Genomic DNA, 15,090 nt, shown 5'->3' on the forward strand with positions numbered 1-15,090 from the left:
CTCCCCAAGAACTACTGAGTGATAGGAGCCGTGTCTTCCTGTCGGAGGGCATCCAAGCCCTCCTCGCTGAGTGCAGGATAATTCACGGCAAATCGACCACGTACCATCCCCAAACCAACAGTCTTACCGAGCGACTCAATCGCACACTTGGTGACATGTTGCGGATGTATATTTCATCCAAGCACTCTAACTGGGACACCGTAGTCCCCTTTGTTACGTTCGCATGCAACACCGCGACGCAAGCGACCACCGGCATTTCACCCTTTTTCCTTGTGTATGGCCGTGAGCCTTCATGCCCATTGGACACCATACTGCCGTACCAATCTGACGCTACAGAGTATACTCCGCTTCCCAAAGTCGCCAAATATGCTGAAGATTGCCGTCAGCTGGCACGTGCCCTGACTAGTGAGACTCAAGAACGTCAAAAGACAAGAGATGACCGTATTCATCAACCACCACACAACTTTGCTCCTGGTACGCATGTGTGGCTTTGGATACTAGCCCACATTCTTGGCCTTTCTTCCAAACTCCTGGCGCGTTATCACGGTCCATACCGTATCATCGGGACCACTTCACCGGTCAACTACATTGTCGAGCCGCTCACAGTGTCACCAGACCTGCATCGTCATGGGCGAGAGACAGTACATGTCAACCGCCTGAAACCGTATTATGACTTGCTCATCTTCTCCGCGCCTTGAGTCGCCAGGATGGCCACGCTTTGCTCCCGGGGCATTGTAATGAAGAATACGTGCCCCTATGTATGTGCCAACTGAAGAGGAAGACGAAGGACCGTGCTGTGATCGCGAGCGAGCCCCATGCGACGGACAGCCCTTGCAGTGCCTTTATATACCGTATTTACTCGCATAATGATCACACTTTTTTGTAAAGAAATTGACGCAATTCAAGGGTGCGATCATTATGCGGGTTAAATTTCCCACGAAAAGAAACATTTTCTTTTTTCATCCCGCATTTGCTGTGGGATGACAACAAGTCAACAAGCAGGCGGTTGCCGCTGTCAGTGTGGTAGACCAAAACAAAAATGGCGGCCGGTGGAGCAAGCCGAATGCAACAAACATGATTATGTTTCATTTCATGAGTACAGTATGCACATTGAAACAGCTTCTTCCGTATCAGTAATGAATATCGTTAATATTGGCAAGTTTGCGGCAATAACATAGCCACGTCCACTTTGAGGGGACAGAGACAGAGATCGGTGCATTTAGCTGCCAGTGACATAGAAACACATGGCGGGCATGCTGCAGAAACTGTGGCATTTGTCTTCACTGCGATCCTAACACTGCATGTTTCCGCTAAGGGTGGGCGAATATCTTAGCTGTGGTACAGGCGTCGGCGTATGAATAGGGTACACTTCTTATGTATCAGTCTAAATGTGGCCACTATTGTTGCCGCTTGCGATTTGTTGCATGCCCACGAGCGCGGACGAGAAGAATGGAATGGCACCCTTTATGTTGTTGTCGACCAAACCCATTATGAAGCCTACAAATAATAAAGCCGAGGCAAATTTGGTTGTAGCTTTTTTTTTTTTCATGGAAGTGCGGAAAGTGATGAAAGGAATGAAATAGGGCATCTGCTTAAGAATGTTGAGTGCATGCAGACCGCTTGGTATGTCTTCAAGAGTCGTTTGCGTAGCATTCGACAGATGGTAAGCGCAATCATCATTAGCTAGACTTCGCACACGAAATATCACTGTGACAAGGTCAGGGTGCGATCATTACATGGGAAAGAAAAAAAATCAAATTTCGACGACAAAATTCAGGGGTGAATTATTATGCAAGTGCGATCATTATGCGAGTAAATACTGTACCTAGCGTTCCACAATGTTGTGAACGACAATAAACCTCGTCGCAATAACATAAACAATGCTTTCACAGAGAGGGTCAGGTGCGTAGCACATAACTGTTACAAAGTGTTTTAAAGCACCAATGATTTGCGCCCACCAGTCTGCAAAGTTACAAAATCCATGCAATAGTGTGGCTTTCACTTGAAAGCAGTACATCAAGGTACATTAAGAACGAAAGCGTTTAATGTTCACTCATTAGGAATTGTAAAAAAGAAATGTCATGAAAGTGGAGAGAATGCATGGGAAGTGATAAACAACTTTGAATTGAATTTAATCTGGGCTTCTTATATAAATGAGTTCCCTGTGATAAGGATGGGAGCTTAAAGCTATTTGCCAGATATATGACATCTGCTTCACAGATGACAGATGATTTTGCAATCACAAAGAAGTGAAGTGGCACAATGACATGCCGTATTTACTCGCATAATGAACACAGCCCCCCCCCCCTTCCAATCAAGTGTTGTTGTTTTTTTCCTCGCATAATGATCGCACCCTGAACTTGCTGCCGTGAAGCAGGAGACACACGATACGATTCGGCATTGGATATGGCACCCGGCAGGTATGATTGTGTCGACACCATAGCGTATTGTGCATCTCTTACTTTTATTGCAATAGCAGTTATATGAACGCTACAGGTGCACTTTTGGCGCCATCGTCACAGCACGCCGCATGCTGTAAGTGCGAGTGAAATTGCGTGAGGGAAGCCTATGATCACTGCTCAATCTCGCGCGGGCAAGAGAGGAAAGCGGGGAGAAAACGCATAGTCTTTTGTTGCGCAAAAGGGGGCGGCAGCATTGTACTCTGGCAGCAACTGCATATTGCACGACCACGGCCGAGCGGCGCCGACAATCGCAGCTCAATTTCCCGCATGCAAGGGAGCAAATTGGGAAGGAAACACATCATCTTCCATCACGCACATGGCGACAGGGGGAGGGGACAGTTGGGGGGGGGGGGGTTTACTCCGGCAGCAACTGCGCATTGCATGGCCACGGCACACCCTATCTTGAAAGCAATATGCGCTAGGGTCCGAGTCTAGGTGCGACGGCGGCTCATACCTGTGTGCATGTTGCGTTCTTGCCGCTCAATTTGCGTTGAAGCAATACACAGCACACAGGCCACTTCCCTTGCTGCTGCTTACGCGCTTCCTCAAGTCGAAATTTTGGCAGAGTGTGGCCACTGTAATTGAGCGCGATGTGCTCATGTTTGCAAGTTTATATGGCCGATAAAACTACTATCCTTACTTCGTATAGCTGTGTGCACATTTGCCATTGCAATTGATGGTTTGCATTTTGGGCGAAACTGCAACTTTTTTAGAGGTGGCCGCGAAAAAAAAAAAAACGCTAAAAATTTTACCCCGCATAATCAACGCACCCCCAACTTTGTGCATGTTTTTCGGGAAAAAAAGTGCGTTCATTATACGAGTAAATACGGTAGGTCACATGAATGCTCCAAACAACTATCCTTACCTTCTTCATATGCCTTGTGCCAAATTCTTCAAAATAAAGAAAAACAAACAAACAAAACTACAAACAAGAAAGTGCACTTACCCGAACGCTGTCATCTGGATGGTATGCATAACGGTACAAACAAGGAAGCACTATTGGGCCTCTTTCTGGGTCCATGCGGGTGGGGTCATCATGCCATTCCTTCTTGGCTTTGCAGTATGTCACTGCATCTGCCCTGCACTCCTTGTACAAAACAGGGTCCAATCTGCACAACAATATAGTAAGTTAATCACTAGAGACCGGATTTTGAAGCACTAAAAATGTGGCTTTTAGGCATCTAAAACAGGCACCTAAAGCCTCACTTTAGGCACCATAGGGTCTGAAATAGGCACTATAAGGATATTCACAAACCACAACCTTTCTTTATGGAATGTTCATTGCCGATTTTCATGGTAAGAAACCTGAAGTAACATTCACTTGTGAGGTAGCAACCTTGTTGTGCAAGCCATCGATTCCCAGGGCTTTCATGGGCACACGAGAGGCCACTTCTTTGTCAACTTGCATACTACAACCAACATATTTAAGGTCCAGACCACACGTACGCTTGTGAACGTGCACAAGCTCGTGTCCATGCGGCACGGCTCGTACGCACTGTGATCCTAATAACAGCTCCTTTCTGTTATCGCAGGCTCGGGCAGCCTCGCATCAGTGCGCCTGGCTACACAGCTACGGCATGGTACAAGTAATTCTCTGCGAGGCAGATTTATATATATTTGTTTATATATTTACACCAGCTCGTCAAACAGCTCTAAAGATATAAAGATTATGTTTATAGATATTCGAGCATTTTGAAACACTGTCAATAACAAAGTACGAAGTGGCGTGTGCCAAGGAGGCTGAGTGAGCCGAGCGAGCGTGTGCTGTTGCACATCTCTTGTAGATGCTAACTGCCATTCCTTGCGAGGCATGGCAGGCGCAAAACGTGGAGACGCGAGCTTGCGCGCGTCAGCAAGCGTATGTGTGGTCTGGCCTTAATACATCTGTTTTGACATAATGAGCAGGTAGTGCCTACATAATGGCCAAACTTTCCTCCTTACATCACATTAAGTGGAGCAGGCATGAAAAACACGAAGCACGCAAGGAAAGCCATTAAGGGCTAATGAAAGAAGCTAAAATTTGTGGCTAATGAACTGAAGTCAACAAATGTTCCATAAGAAAAGAAGCATTGAATACTGTACATTTAGAAATATTTTTAAAACCTATGGCAGTAACAGAGTATTACTTTCTCTAGGTTTTGAAGACCAAGGTTGTGCCTCTTTTCATTCACAATAAGATGGTATAGGATCAAAACAAGTGCTCAACATCGACAGAGGTGAATGGAGCATTTTTATACTCCACATTTTTGAGGGCATCACGCTATTTGGGTAATTTTAGTGTTCACCTGTGAGAACCTTGAAAATTTCCTGTTTTTGTTTAACACAGCCTGCAATTTCGCACAAATATTTTCAACAGCTGCTGTGATACAGTGGAACCCCCGTTGATAGGTCCCTCACAGTTGTGTTTTCCCTGCTGCTATGTTGTGTCTTTGTGGTCGGGACCTAAATCCCATTGACTCCTATATAATATGCTCCCATTTGATACAGCGCCATTCTGTAATGTTCCCGCATCTTATGTTGCATTTGAAAGTGGCCGCCATGTAAACATAATGGTGCAGGGAGAAATTGACTTTTGCATGTTGCAACAAGTGGCAAGCAACAAGCATAGTCCATAGCAGCCAATTCATTGCAACAAGCGACCCAAAGTTTGCAATAAATGAACAAAGTTGCTCAAGCCAGGCACCGCACAAACATTTGGAGAAAGTATGCACAGAGCAGTTGGCGAAGCTGTTCATCGGCATGGTCACTGCTTTTAGCCTTCATGATCGTGGCGGCACTTGCAGTTTTCAGAATCGTCAATATCGCCGACTGCGCGAGTCTTGCAAAATTTGAAGCTTTGTCCCAAGCGACACATCTTTGCACTTTGTTGGCGCAATGACTGCTGTCTTCGTGGTGCATTTCTGCACTCGCTGAAGAAAATAGGGAGATTGTAGAAAGAGAGCGCAGGTGCGGTTTGCTTCATTTTTTTTTTTTTTTCTGGACTCTCGCCAGTGACACGGACGCTTACGGATGCGAAGCAGCTGGTGCCATCTTGTCGCATGCTGCGCCAACTTGCGATGCTCTCCGTGGCTTTCGCAATCGGCGCACTGATGGGATGCGCTGCACAGTAATGGCGGCAGATACAAACTCGCGTAGGCATACATTTTGCCCTGTCTCGGTTAAGAGGAACTTAGCAATGCAAATTTCTCAATTATTCTGCATGGAAAACGCCACCCAAACAGAATTTCGATCGTTACATCCGATATGCGGTGAATAACATATCGTTATGTACAGGCTTTTTTCTCATAGCCCTAATGCATAAGTTGATACTCTCAAGTCGACTCATGTGGTATCGCTATAAGCGGACTGCACTGAACTGAAAAGGTTGTGCAACAGTGTGTGACAAAAAAAAAAAAAGGACCAATTTGTGGCTGTCAGGGGACTGGTTTTACCACCACGACAATGCACCAACTCATGCAGCCATCTATTTCAGTGCACCAGTTTTTGGAAAAAAATAGCACAACTCCTTTGCCCCACGCCCCTTACTCACCTGACCTTGTTCCGTGCAACATTTTTATTCCGACAGAAATTATACGGACACTCCGTCCAAATTTGTGCCGTCGGCATCGCAGTCACCGTGAGGTTCTGTATATATTTAGGTATGTGTATGCTATATGCCATGGCTTGCTATATGACATGCGGTATATGTGGGTTATATTGCCACACCATTCTATGACTAAAGTTGCTCATACCAGGTCTTACATTCTTGACAGAATTACTCAGAATTTTGAGAATGTCAGCCCACAAACAAATATCATGAAACAAAACACCTACAGTGCATGCCCTTTATCTCAAATCTTCAACTTAAATAGTAACAGTGTGAAAGAATAGAGCTCAAACCTGAAAATTATGTAACTTCATTGGTACAGATGAGCACTACCTCCAAGATCGGCCCAGGAAAGAGGTTTGAAACATACCTGATACGGAAAAGTGGTGATAAAGTTACTAAGAAAGACATTGGCCTTAATTATTACACATAAATGAAATTGTCTGATGGCAGGATTCAAACAGAGGGCAGCTAGCACAAAAGCTTGGTTTTACTTAGTTGGCTTACGTTCACTTCAACTCATACTACCAGTACAGCTACGAGTCTTCGTGTAAGATTCTAACATGTTGCTATCCCATTCGTTGCTTCGCCCTTATGGCAAAACTGCAATGTTCTAAATTTTTTTTCCTCAAAGCAAGAGGAACGTAAAAGGGCTGCGATTTCACGGCGAAGAAGAGGTGAATAAAAAATATGAGAGGAGCTGTCACCGAACGAAACAAACAAGTTTGAAAAATGCTTCCAAGAATGGAATCACAGATTAGACAAATGTATTAAGTATAATGGTGAGTACTTTGAAGGTGATAACATTGTTTTGTAAGAAAAAAATAAATATATAGTTTTTGAAAAATAATTTCATTTTTTGAGGGGCACCCCTTCATATATGAAATGAACAGAAAGCAAAAACATACTTGAAGTCACGTGCAACAAAGTACTGGATCTGCAGCAAGGCTTCTCGGCAGGTGTCCTTCATTGCAATGTTGCTGACTTGGTCCATTAGGCATGACAACATCCTGAAAACCCAAGGGCTTATCAATAGATGCCTTGATGTTAAGATCTGTGAATGCATCACTATTCCTTGCAAAGGAACAAAGTTGTCACAGTTTAAGTTCAAGTTTCTTTTCACATACTATGAGCAAATAAGTGACTAATTGACAGCCACAAAGTCTGAGCATAGTGAACAGGATAATGTGTGATATAAATTGCAAGCGCAAGAATAAACATTCCACTTACAGCATACATGGATGCAGTTTCAACAGACAAGTGGCAATCATCACTTTTGCAGTACTCATGTTTAAGCTGAGAAGCAACATAGAGTCACCAAGTTCTAAATTCAGAACTAAGCATGATGAACAGATGCAACAGCCAAAACAAATGTGACGCAATGTATAGAAATCTTCCAATAAATGTACTGGTGCCTGGTATATGTAGTTCACCTCTATGAAAGATATACAGCTGACTTCCATTAATTCTATGCTGACGGGACCAACAAAATTAGACAGTTATAGCTCAGCGAGCCAGCAGGCCAGCAGGCCCACTGGGCCAGCGTAGAGGCCACTGTGCATATTGTACCGCGCATGCGCACTGGCGTCTATGCTGGCCCACTGGCTCGCTGAGCTATAGCTCTCTATTGATTGAATTATGTGGCAGGTCAAATGAAACAACCTGCAGAATAAAACACCAAAACACGCCACTGATTTATTTGGCAGTACAGATAAACTCTATATAACGAAATCGATAAAATCGGCAATTTGCTCCGTTATATAGTACCAAAATTTCGCTATGTTTAAATTCGACCTTTTATGCAAATAAGTGAAGTCAGCAATAAATTTTTCTTACAAGGAAGCGGCTGCAAAACTTCAAAAATTATCAGGCAATTGGAAAAATCAAATTTAAATGAGAAAAAATTGATTTTGTTGAATTTCAGTCTCCGATGAAAGATATGGTTTCATGCCATGTTGACAATATCTTCACATCAGCAATACGAAGCGAAGCCAGCCACGCTATTGTAACTACTCAGACCCATGGCTGATAGTGTTGCCTGCAGTGGACCGACACTAAAATGAAAAGCATCGGCAGCTGGGAGTGAATGCTTCGTCTGCCTCTGGCTTCAACGCCTCTGCAAAACTCAATATTACGCAACCTCCTGTACTAAACAAAGGGGAAGACAGCACACACGATGCCCCACAATCTCGGCACACTCTTTGCAGATGCGGCAAATTATCCCTAAAATGGGACGTGTGGGCTGCGTATGCGCTAAGCCGCACAGACAGTCATGCACAGCCACGCGCTAGAAAAGGAGACGCGCGCTAACCTGTCCCCCTCCCCACACCTTGCGCATGCTTGATCGCATTACTGTGAGCTCACTCTCCTCCTCCCCTTTCCCCTAGCTCCCGCAGAGATGGTGCTTATCATGCCACCATCCTTCTCGGCTCACCCTCGTAACCTTTCACTTGCACACAAAGCATAAGTGCACAGGATGCGATAGGATCGTATCACACTTGGACTTTGTATATGGAACATGACGCTGCTCCGCTTGGGCGGTCACTCTTGGTGGTGCAGCATACAATTTGAGTTATGCATTCGCAAGTAGCCGTTTGTAATTCAAAAATTTTACCATCTGTGTCTACAGAAGTTCCATTTATTGTCTCGGTATAGAGTTATACCGAGACTTACTACCGAGATTTATTGTCTCGGTATAGACTCAATCAACTACTGTTATATTGAGAATTTCGTTGCACTGAAGTTCGTTATATCAAGGTTTAACTGTATTGAGGTTCTAAATACATGGTGTTCTTCGGATAAAAAGTTATAAAAAGTTAAATATTTTGTTATATCGAAAATTTTGTTATATTGAAGCTTGTTATATCGAGGCTTAACTGTATTGGCCTGATTCTAACATGCCCCCAGATCAAGCACGCACCTGCTTTCTATGTGTCCAAAGTAGAAAACAAATGCAGAAATGACATCAAAGCTCCTAAACAAAGTAAAAATATAATGCACACCTTGTTGTTTAGGAAGAAAAATGGGCAAGGGTCTTATTATGTGTTGCATAATGGCACAGGCTTCCCAAGGTCAGCTTTGCTGCACAGTTTTTTTTATCAGCTTCGTCACAATACAGATGTATGATGAGGTAAAGCATACAATGCTGCAAATTTGGTTTTGCTTTCATATTCGGTTGTACCACACAGGCAATTCCCCCCCCCCCCTCAAAAATTAGAATCACGTAAATACTGTACCAGACATGGTGAGCTACCGTTATTACTTGAAAATCTTCCATGGGCAGGCCGAAAATAGAAGTTCTCAACAAAAGACGATGTGTTCAATGCATTCACTGTCCCCTAAGCTCCATCAAGACACACTGTATGCTGCCACTAAAGGGGTCGTTACTGGGGTCACCATAGGGGTCAGGTGCGGGAATGTTGATTGGTCACGTTTGAATTATCCAGCAAAGGTCAATTTTAGGATCAAAATAATTGAAGCTCAGGCCCATACAAATGGATGTGTGCCAGCTGTAAACGTCGGTCAGGATCGAATTAACCAGAGTCGAAATAACAGAAGTCAACTGGGGAGGTATTCCGCAAGAGTCCACCTAGTGGACATATCCATTTCGTCTGCTGTTGAACATTGATTGGCTGGGCTGGGCTGCACGTCCGCAGCCACGAGGCGCTACAGCCAATCAGCACTTCAGCAGCAGACAAAATGGACATGTCCACTAGGTGGACTCTTACAGAATATCTCCCTTGTATCACATAACAGCAAAATGTTCAGCACGACATGATACTACAGTCAAATCTCATTACTATGAACCCCACATTAACGAATTTCCCAAATTTAATATTTTAAATATCCCCACCAGACTGCCTATATTTTCAATCTAAAAATATTTCAGAACTACGAATTTCACTACAGCGTATATTTCAGAATAACGCACATAGTTTATTTTCCCCTTTATAACCAAGGAACATCAGTATTACGAATTCGGCTAAATGTACCAGTGCCGTAACTCTCGCATGACACAGAAACTGCGAGTGCAGTAGCTATTATCATCACCATGTCACAGTAGTTATCATCATCACCATATTGAGTGCCAACGGCTTCACCACAAAATTCACCAAGAACTTCACGACAAGAATTTGGCGATATTTACGCGAGATTGAACAATGAATGCAGCTAGCGACGGCACCAAGAAGAAGCGAAAGCAGTTTTCGTTACAGGACAAATTGGACGTATTGCAGGAAATTGACACAGGGAAAAAGCAAATCAATGTGTGCAGACAGCGTGGCATTGCCCCATCGACCATCGCGACCATTTTGAAAGACCGAGACAAGATTGTCAAGCTTCACCGGTAATCGCAACTCGCTCCTACAAGGAAATGGCTGTGACTGGGAAACTTTCAAAATGTGAACCAAGCTTTTCTCATGTGGTTCAAAGATGCGAGACTGCAAAAAGTTCCTGTGTCTGCCCCAATGCTCCAAGAAAAAGCCCGCGAATTTGCTGATACACTTGAAATAACTGGGTTCGGTGCCAGTGCGGGTTGGCTTTTTCGTTTCCGCCAAAGGGACGAAATAACTTGGCAGGTAGTCTCGGGCAAGGAAAAGGCTACTGACAGAGAAGGCACGGATTCCTGGCACAATTATCGTTTTCTGGAGATGGCTGAATCGTACTCTGAAGACGATATTTTCAATGCAGATGAGACCGCATGTTTTTATCAGCTCATGCCTGACCGGACGATGCACTTCAAAGGGCAGCAGTGCAAGGGAAGGAAGAAGTCGCATCTTCGAGTGACAGTCCTGCTCTGCTGCAATGCAACAGGCAGGAAGAAAATTAAACCACTCATCATCGGCAAGTACGTGAAGCCTCGCTGCATGAAAAACATCATGTCGTTACCATACAACTACTGCGCCAACAAACGAGCCTGGATGACCAGAGAACTCTTTTCCGAGTGGCTCATCAAACTCGACGACCAAAATGAGGAGGAGTGACCAAAGAATTCTACTGATTGTCGACAACTGCTCTGCTCACATTGTGAATATTCACTTGATGCACATTCACTTGGAGTTTCTGCCGCCAAACAACACGTCCTTGCTGCAACCCCTAGACCAGGGCATTATAAAGAGTGTGAAAGCAGAATTTCGTAAGCACCCTGTGCAGCGGTTGATTATGAACCTCCGCCTAAAGCAGCCGACTGCAATCAATATTCGTCAGGCAGTGGATATGCTCACAGGAGCTTGGTGAAACTTGAATGCATCCACCATTAACAACTGCTGGCAGAAGCAGGGCTCGTCAAAATGCCTGTGTAGCTTGAAGATGACCTGCAGGTGACTGACAACAACCCAGGAGACTTGTGGACCAAGGTTGCGGAACTGCTGCCTGCCATCTCTTCCTTCGACGACTACGTGGAGAGCGACAGCGCAGCACTAACGGCGGCGGACCTGACAACCGAAGAGATTGTTAACTGTGTTCGCGACGTCTCTAGTGACAATGACAACCCGAAGGAAGATGACTGTGGGTCACCAAACACAGAAGATTAGATTGTGTCGAAAATTATGTTTTAGTGCACATGAACAAAGTTCGGACTTTCATCACATGTTGCAATGACGTACCCAATGAGGTACTGAGCAAAGTGGAAGATGTAGATGCGTTCTTAATTGGTCGTGCGTGCTGCACGTGCCAGAAGAAAATCACTGATTTCTTCAAATAAAGCAGCTTTGATGTGAGTGAAACATTTTTATTTGAGAGTACGCTTGTCTGTACATGCATCTAATGCCAAGGTATGTCATTTTCATTCCTAGGTTTGTCCACTGGCTTATAACCGCAAGTTTTTCATTACAATGATACTTCAAAATAAAGAATGATTTTCGGCAGTCCCGTGTGATTCGTTATATCGAGATTTGACTGTATATTGTCCCCCATGAAAAACATTCATAAAGCTCACTGCAGTTTATCTCTCATCAAGAAAATATTAATGATGGCTAGTGAAGTGGTTATGTACAAACTTAAAGAATACAAAAATGCCTTTGACACACATTTCTGTATTATATATTACTGACAACAGAGTATTGTGCATCTCAGGAGCTGTGAAAACAAAAAAAAATTCTCCACAGCAATTGAATGAATAACACACACAAAAAAAAGAGGAATCTTCACATGCATGTGCAACTACCACAGATCCTCACTTAATTTCAGGGTGCATAGTTAGGCTACAAAAGAATTTGGCTTGCTCTAGTGCTCTGCAAAATACCAGAGTGGATAAATTTATTCAGCTATATATAGCATTACTTTATAGCATTACTTTATAGCATACAACAGCTGCACAATCTAGATGCCACTAAGAAAACGCTGTTACAGTCATGAAAGAAAACTCGGCTAATACCTTCCCCGCCCCGGCTTGACATCCTGACAGAGGTGTGAAGCAGTGGATTGGCAGGCTTCTTGGAGAACAGGGTCCACTCGCCAATCTTCTCCAGCACCAGAAACCTTCAGCACGTGCTCCACCTTATTTCACAAATGTGTCAACCACAAAAAAGGATGTGCTCACATTTTTCACAAAACTTCAGCATATACTGTAAAAAGCCACAGTTACAGCACACATTTTATAACAGCAAAATCAAGTGTGCTGTAGCTAATTACATAGAATTCATCAAATGACATTGCTTTCAAGGCAATAATAGCAGACAACGTGTTGATAAAAATACACAAGGCCACAGTGTAGGTATAAAGCATTTCTAATTATGAGTCTTTTCACTAAACTTGCTTTCAGAGAATTATGATGATCAATTAATTAAATTCTGGTGCTTTACATGTCAAAAACCAGGATATGATTATGAGGCACGCCATAATGGGGGCCTCCAGACTAATTTTGACCACGTGAGGTTCTTTAACCTACACCCAATGCACAGCACACAGGCATTTTTGTATTTCACCTTCATCGAAATGATGCCATTGTGGCCGGGATTAGATCCCGCGTCCTCGGGCTTAGCCCTGCAACGGCGAAGCCACTACACTGCCATGGCAGGTGATGATCAATCAAGATTTTCTATTATGCTTATATAATTATCTAGAGATGGTTATCGATACCAAGTCACCAAAACAAGGCTAGATACATATCTCAGTACAATGCATTGGCGGGCTAGTTGGTGCGGATCCATAAATACTTTGTATAGCGCAATACAACGGACACAAGAAAGGCGACAGTACAAGGCGCCTTGTCCTTAACAAGCGCCTTGTCCTGTCGCCTTTCTTGTGTCCGTTGTATTGCACTATACAAAGTATTTACTAGATACATATCCAATAAACTGCCAATCAGGAACATGGCAGAAGTCTTGGGGCTTGAGGAAAATTATGAAATGCAGTCACAGGCAAGATAAAAAGCACAGTTGCATTGAGCAAGTAGCACCCTTATCAGTAGTACCCTTATCAGCTCAAGTACCTACACTGCTACCTCTTCATGCCTCTTCACCAGCCGCCAGGTGGAAACCTCCGTGTCCGCTACTAATCTGGCTAAGTGCCTGAAAGCACGGTTTCCAAACTACAAATCTGACCAAGGTAGCAAGCGTGGCGATGTTTTTAGACCCTTGTTCTAGAGTACTTGAGTACTACAAGGATGCTGCAATGGAAAACTGGATTAAAAACTTGGCTTTCTTTAGAAGCAAGGAAATTTTCAACACAAAGGAACTCAGATATGCCCTCAACAATGAAAACATCTGAAGAGGCTCCCTCCACTTCAGCACTTTTAAAATATACTTTGATAAGCTCATCAACCAGCAGCAATTTTTTCGCTTACTTGTGGCAGCAATTTTCACTGCCATGAGCATTGGTTGAAAGATATGTGAATGAGAAAATTTTGGGCCGGAAAAAAAAAAGATCTATGTGTGTGGTGGTATAAGCATGGTGCCCACTGTCGGCTCAGTTTGCAAAGAGATACCTGCCAATATGAGATTCTAATGAGTCCCGTGAGCAGTTCTTTTCTGTTTGAAGGAATTGTGACACGCAGGAGAGTGTCGCTACTTCCCGAACATGTCGAGCAGCTATCCTTCTTTAGTAACAAAATATTACCTGAAGTTATGATACCGTCAAGCAAGTTTTGTACACTTCAGAATTTCGTTGAACACAAAGCATAATTTTCAGTCATTCGCTATGCAGTAAACTTGCTTTTTTTTAATCGCACGCCTGGTTGGTGAAAAAATGCATTTCTGCAAGACCAATAGTATTCATATTCGAAAAATATTCGATTCAATTGGTGTTTGGTTTTCATTATTCCCATTCACTTCGGAATTAAAAATTTTATATTCACACAGCCCTACTAAATATAGTAATACCTTGTTATAATGAAGTTGAATAGGGACCGGAACTACAGTCGCCGACCGATAAATCGGACACCGATAAGCTGGACATGCTCAGCGCCACGGCACCACCAATGGCCCCATAGACTTAATGTGTAAACATGACCGATATTTCGAACGGCCGCCAACTCTACATTTGATTATTCGGACTCTGTCTATGGCTGTAGTATACGCCAACTCTGCCGCCATTACCTCCTCTGGCAACCTCGACAAGACATCAAGTATGGCCTCTGATATTACATGTTAGACAGTAATATCCGAGGTTATGCCTTGGTCACAGTACTGCGCCTCAAAGATTTAACAGCAAATGGCAATCTTGGAGGCTTTGCCTAAATTAAAGGTCGCATCAATATCGCAATCATAACATCGTATTCCAGCAACCCTGCGCATGGTCTGCTCTCGTCATTCTGGCCTTTCGGACAGCGTTCCGCTATTCTGTGCTTAATTGTTTAGTTTGCATTCCAAACATCGCTCTGCTGGCTCCAAGAAGTCTTTCTCATGAATGTGTCGACAGGCCGCATCAAATGGCATCAATGGTGCCCGCGCAGTCTGAATGAGCCCGGCTCCCTAACTGATGAGCCTGAACTGCCACCTACCACAACGAGCTCAAATGGGGACATCAATGATGACCTGCTAGGCTGCAGTGTACCCATTCCTGCCACCATTATATCTAATATGAAGACGTTGCAGACTTCGACAG

At 43.8% G+C, this 15,090-nt stretch overlaps 1 protein-coding gene across 1 annotated transcript in view; it reads right to left on the reverse strand.

The window, feature by feature from the left end:
• Window positions 1-15,090, reverse strand: part of Glg1 (Golgi apparatus protein 1) — a 121,853-nt gene that overhangs the window by 71,554 nt on the left and 35,209 nt on the right. Inside the window, exons 8-10 of the mRNA XM_075668674.1 lie at window positions 12,422-12,543; window positions 6,957-7,058; window positions 3,409-3,571 (exon numbers count right to left, since the gene is read on the reverse strand). Of these exons, the coding sequence (XP_075524789.1) occupies window positions 3,409-3,571; window positions 6,957-7,058; window positions 12,422-12,543 (387 nt within the window). The remainder of the gene's footprint in view (window positions 1-3,408; window positions 3,572-6,956; window positions 7,059-12,421; window positions 12,544-15,090) is intronic.

This window comes from Dermacentor variabilis, chromosome 1 (assembly GCF_050947875.1).
Source record: "Dermacentor variabilis isolate Ectoservices chromosome 1, ASM5094787v1, whole genome shotgun sequence".
Taxonomy (NCBI): domain Eukaryota; kingdom Metazoa; phylum Arthropoda; class Arachnida; order Ixodida; family Ixodidae; genus Dermacentor; species Dermacentor variabilis.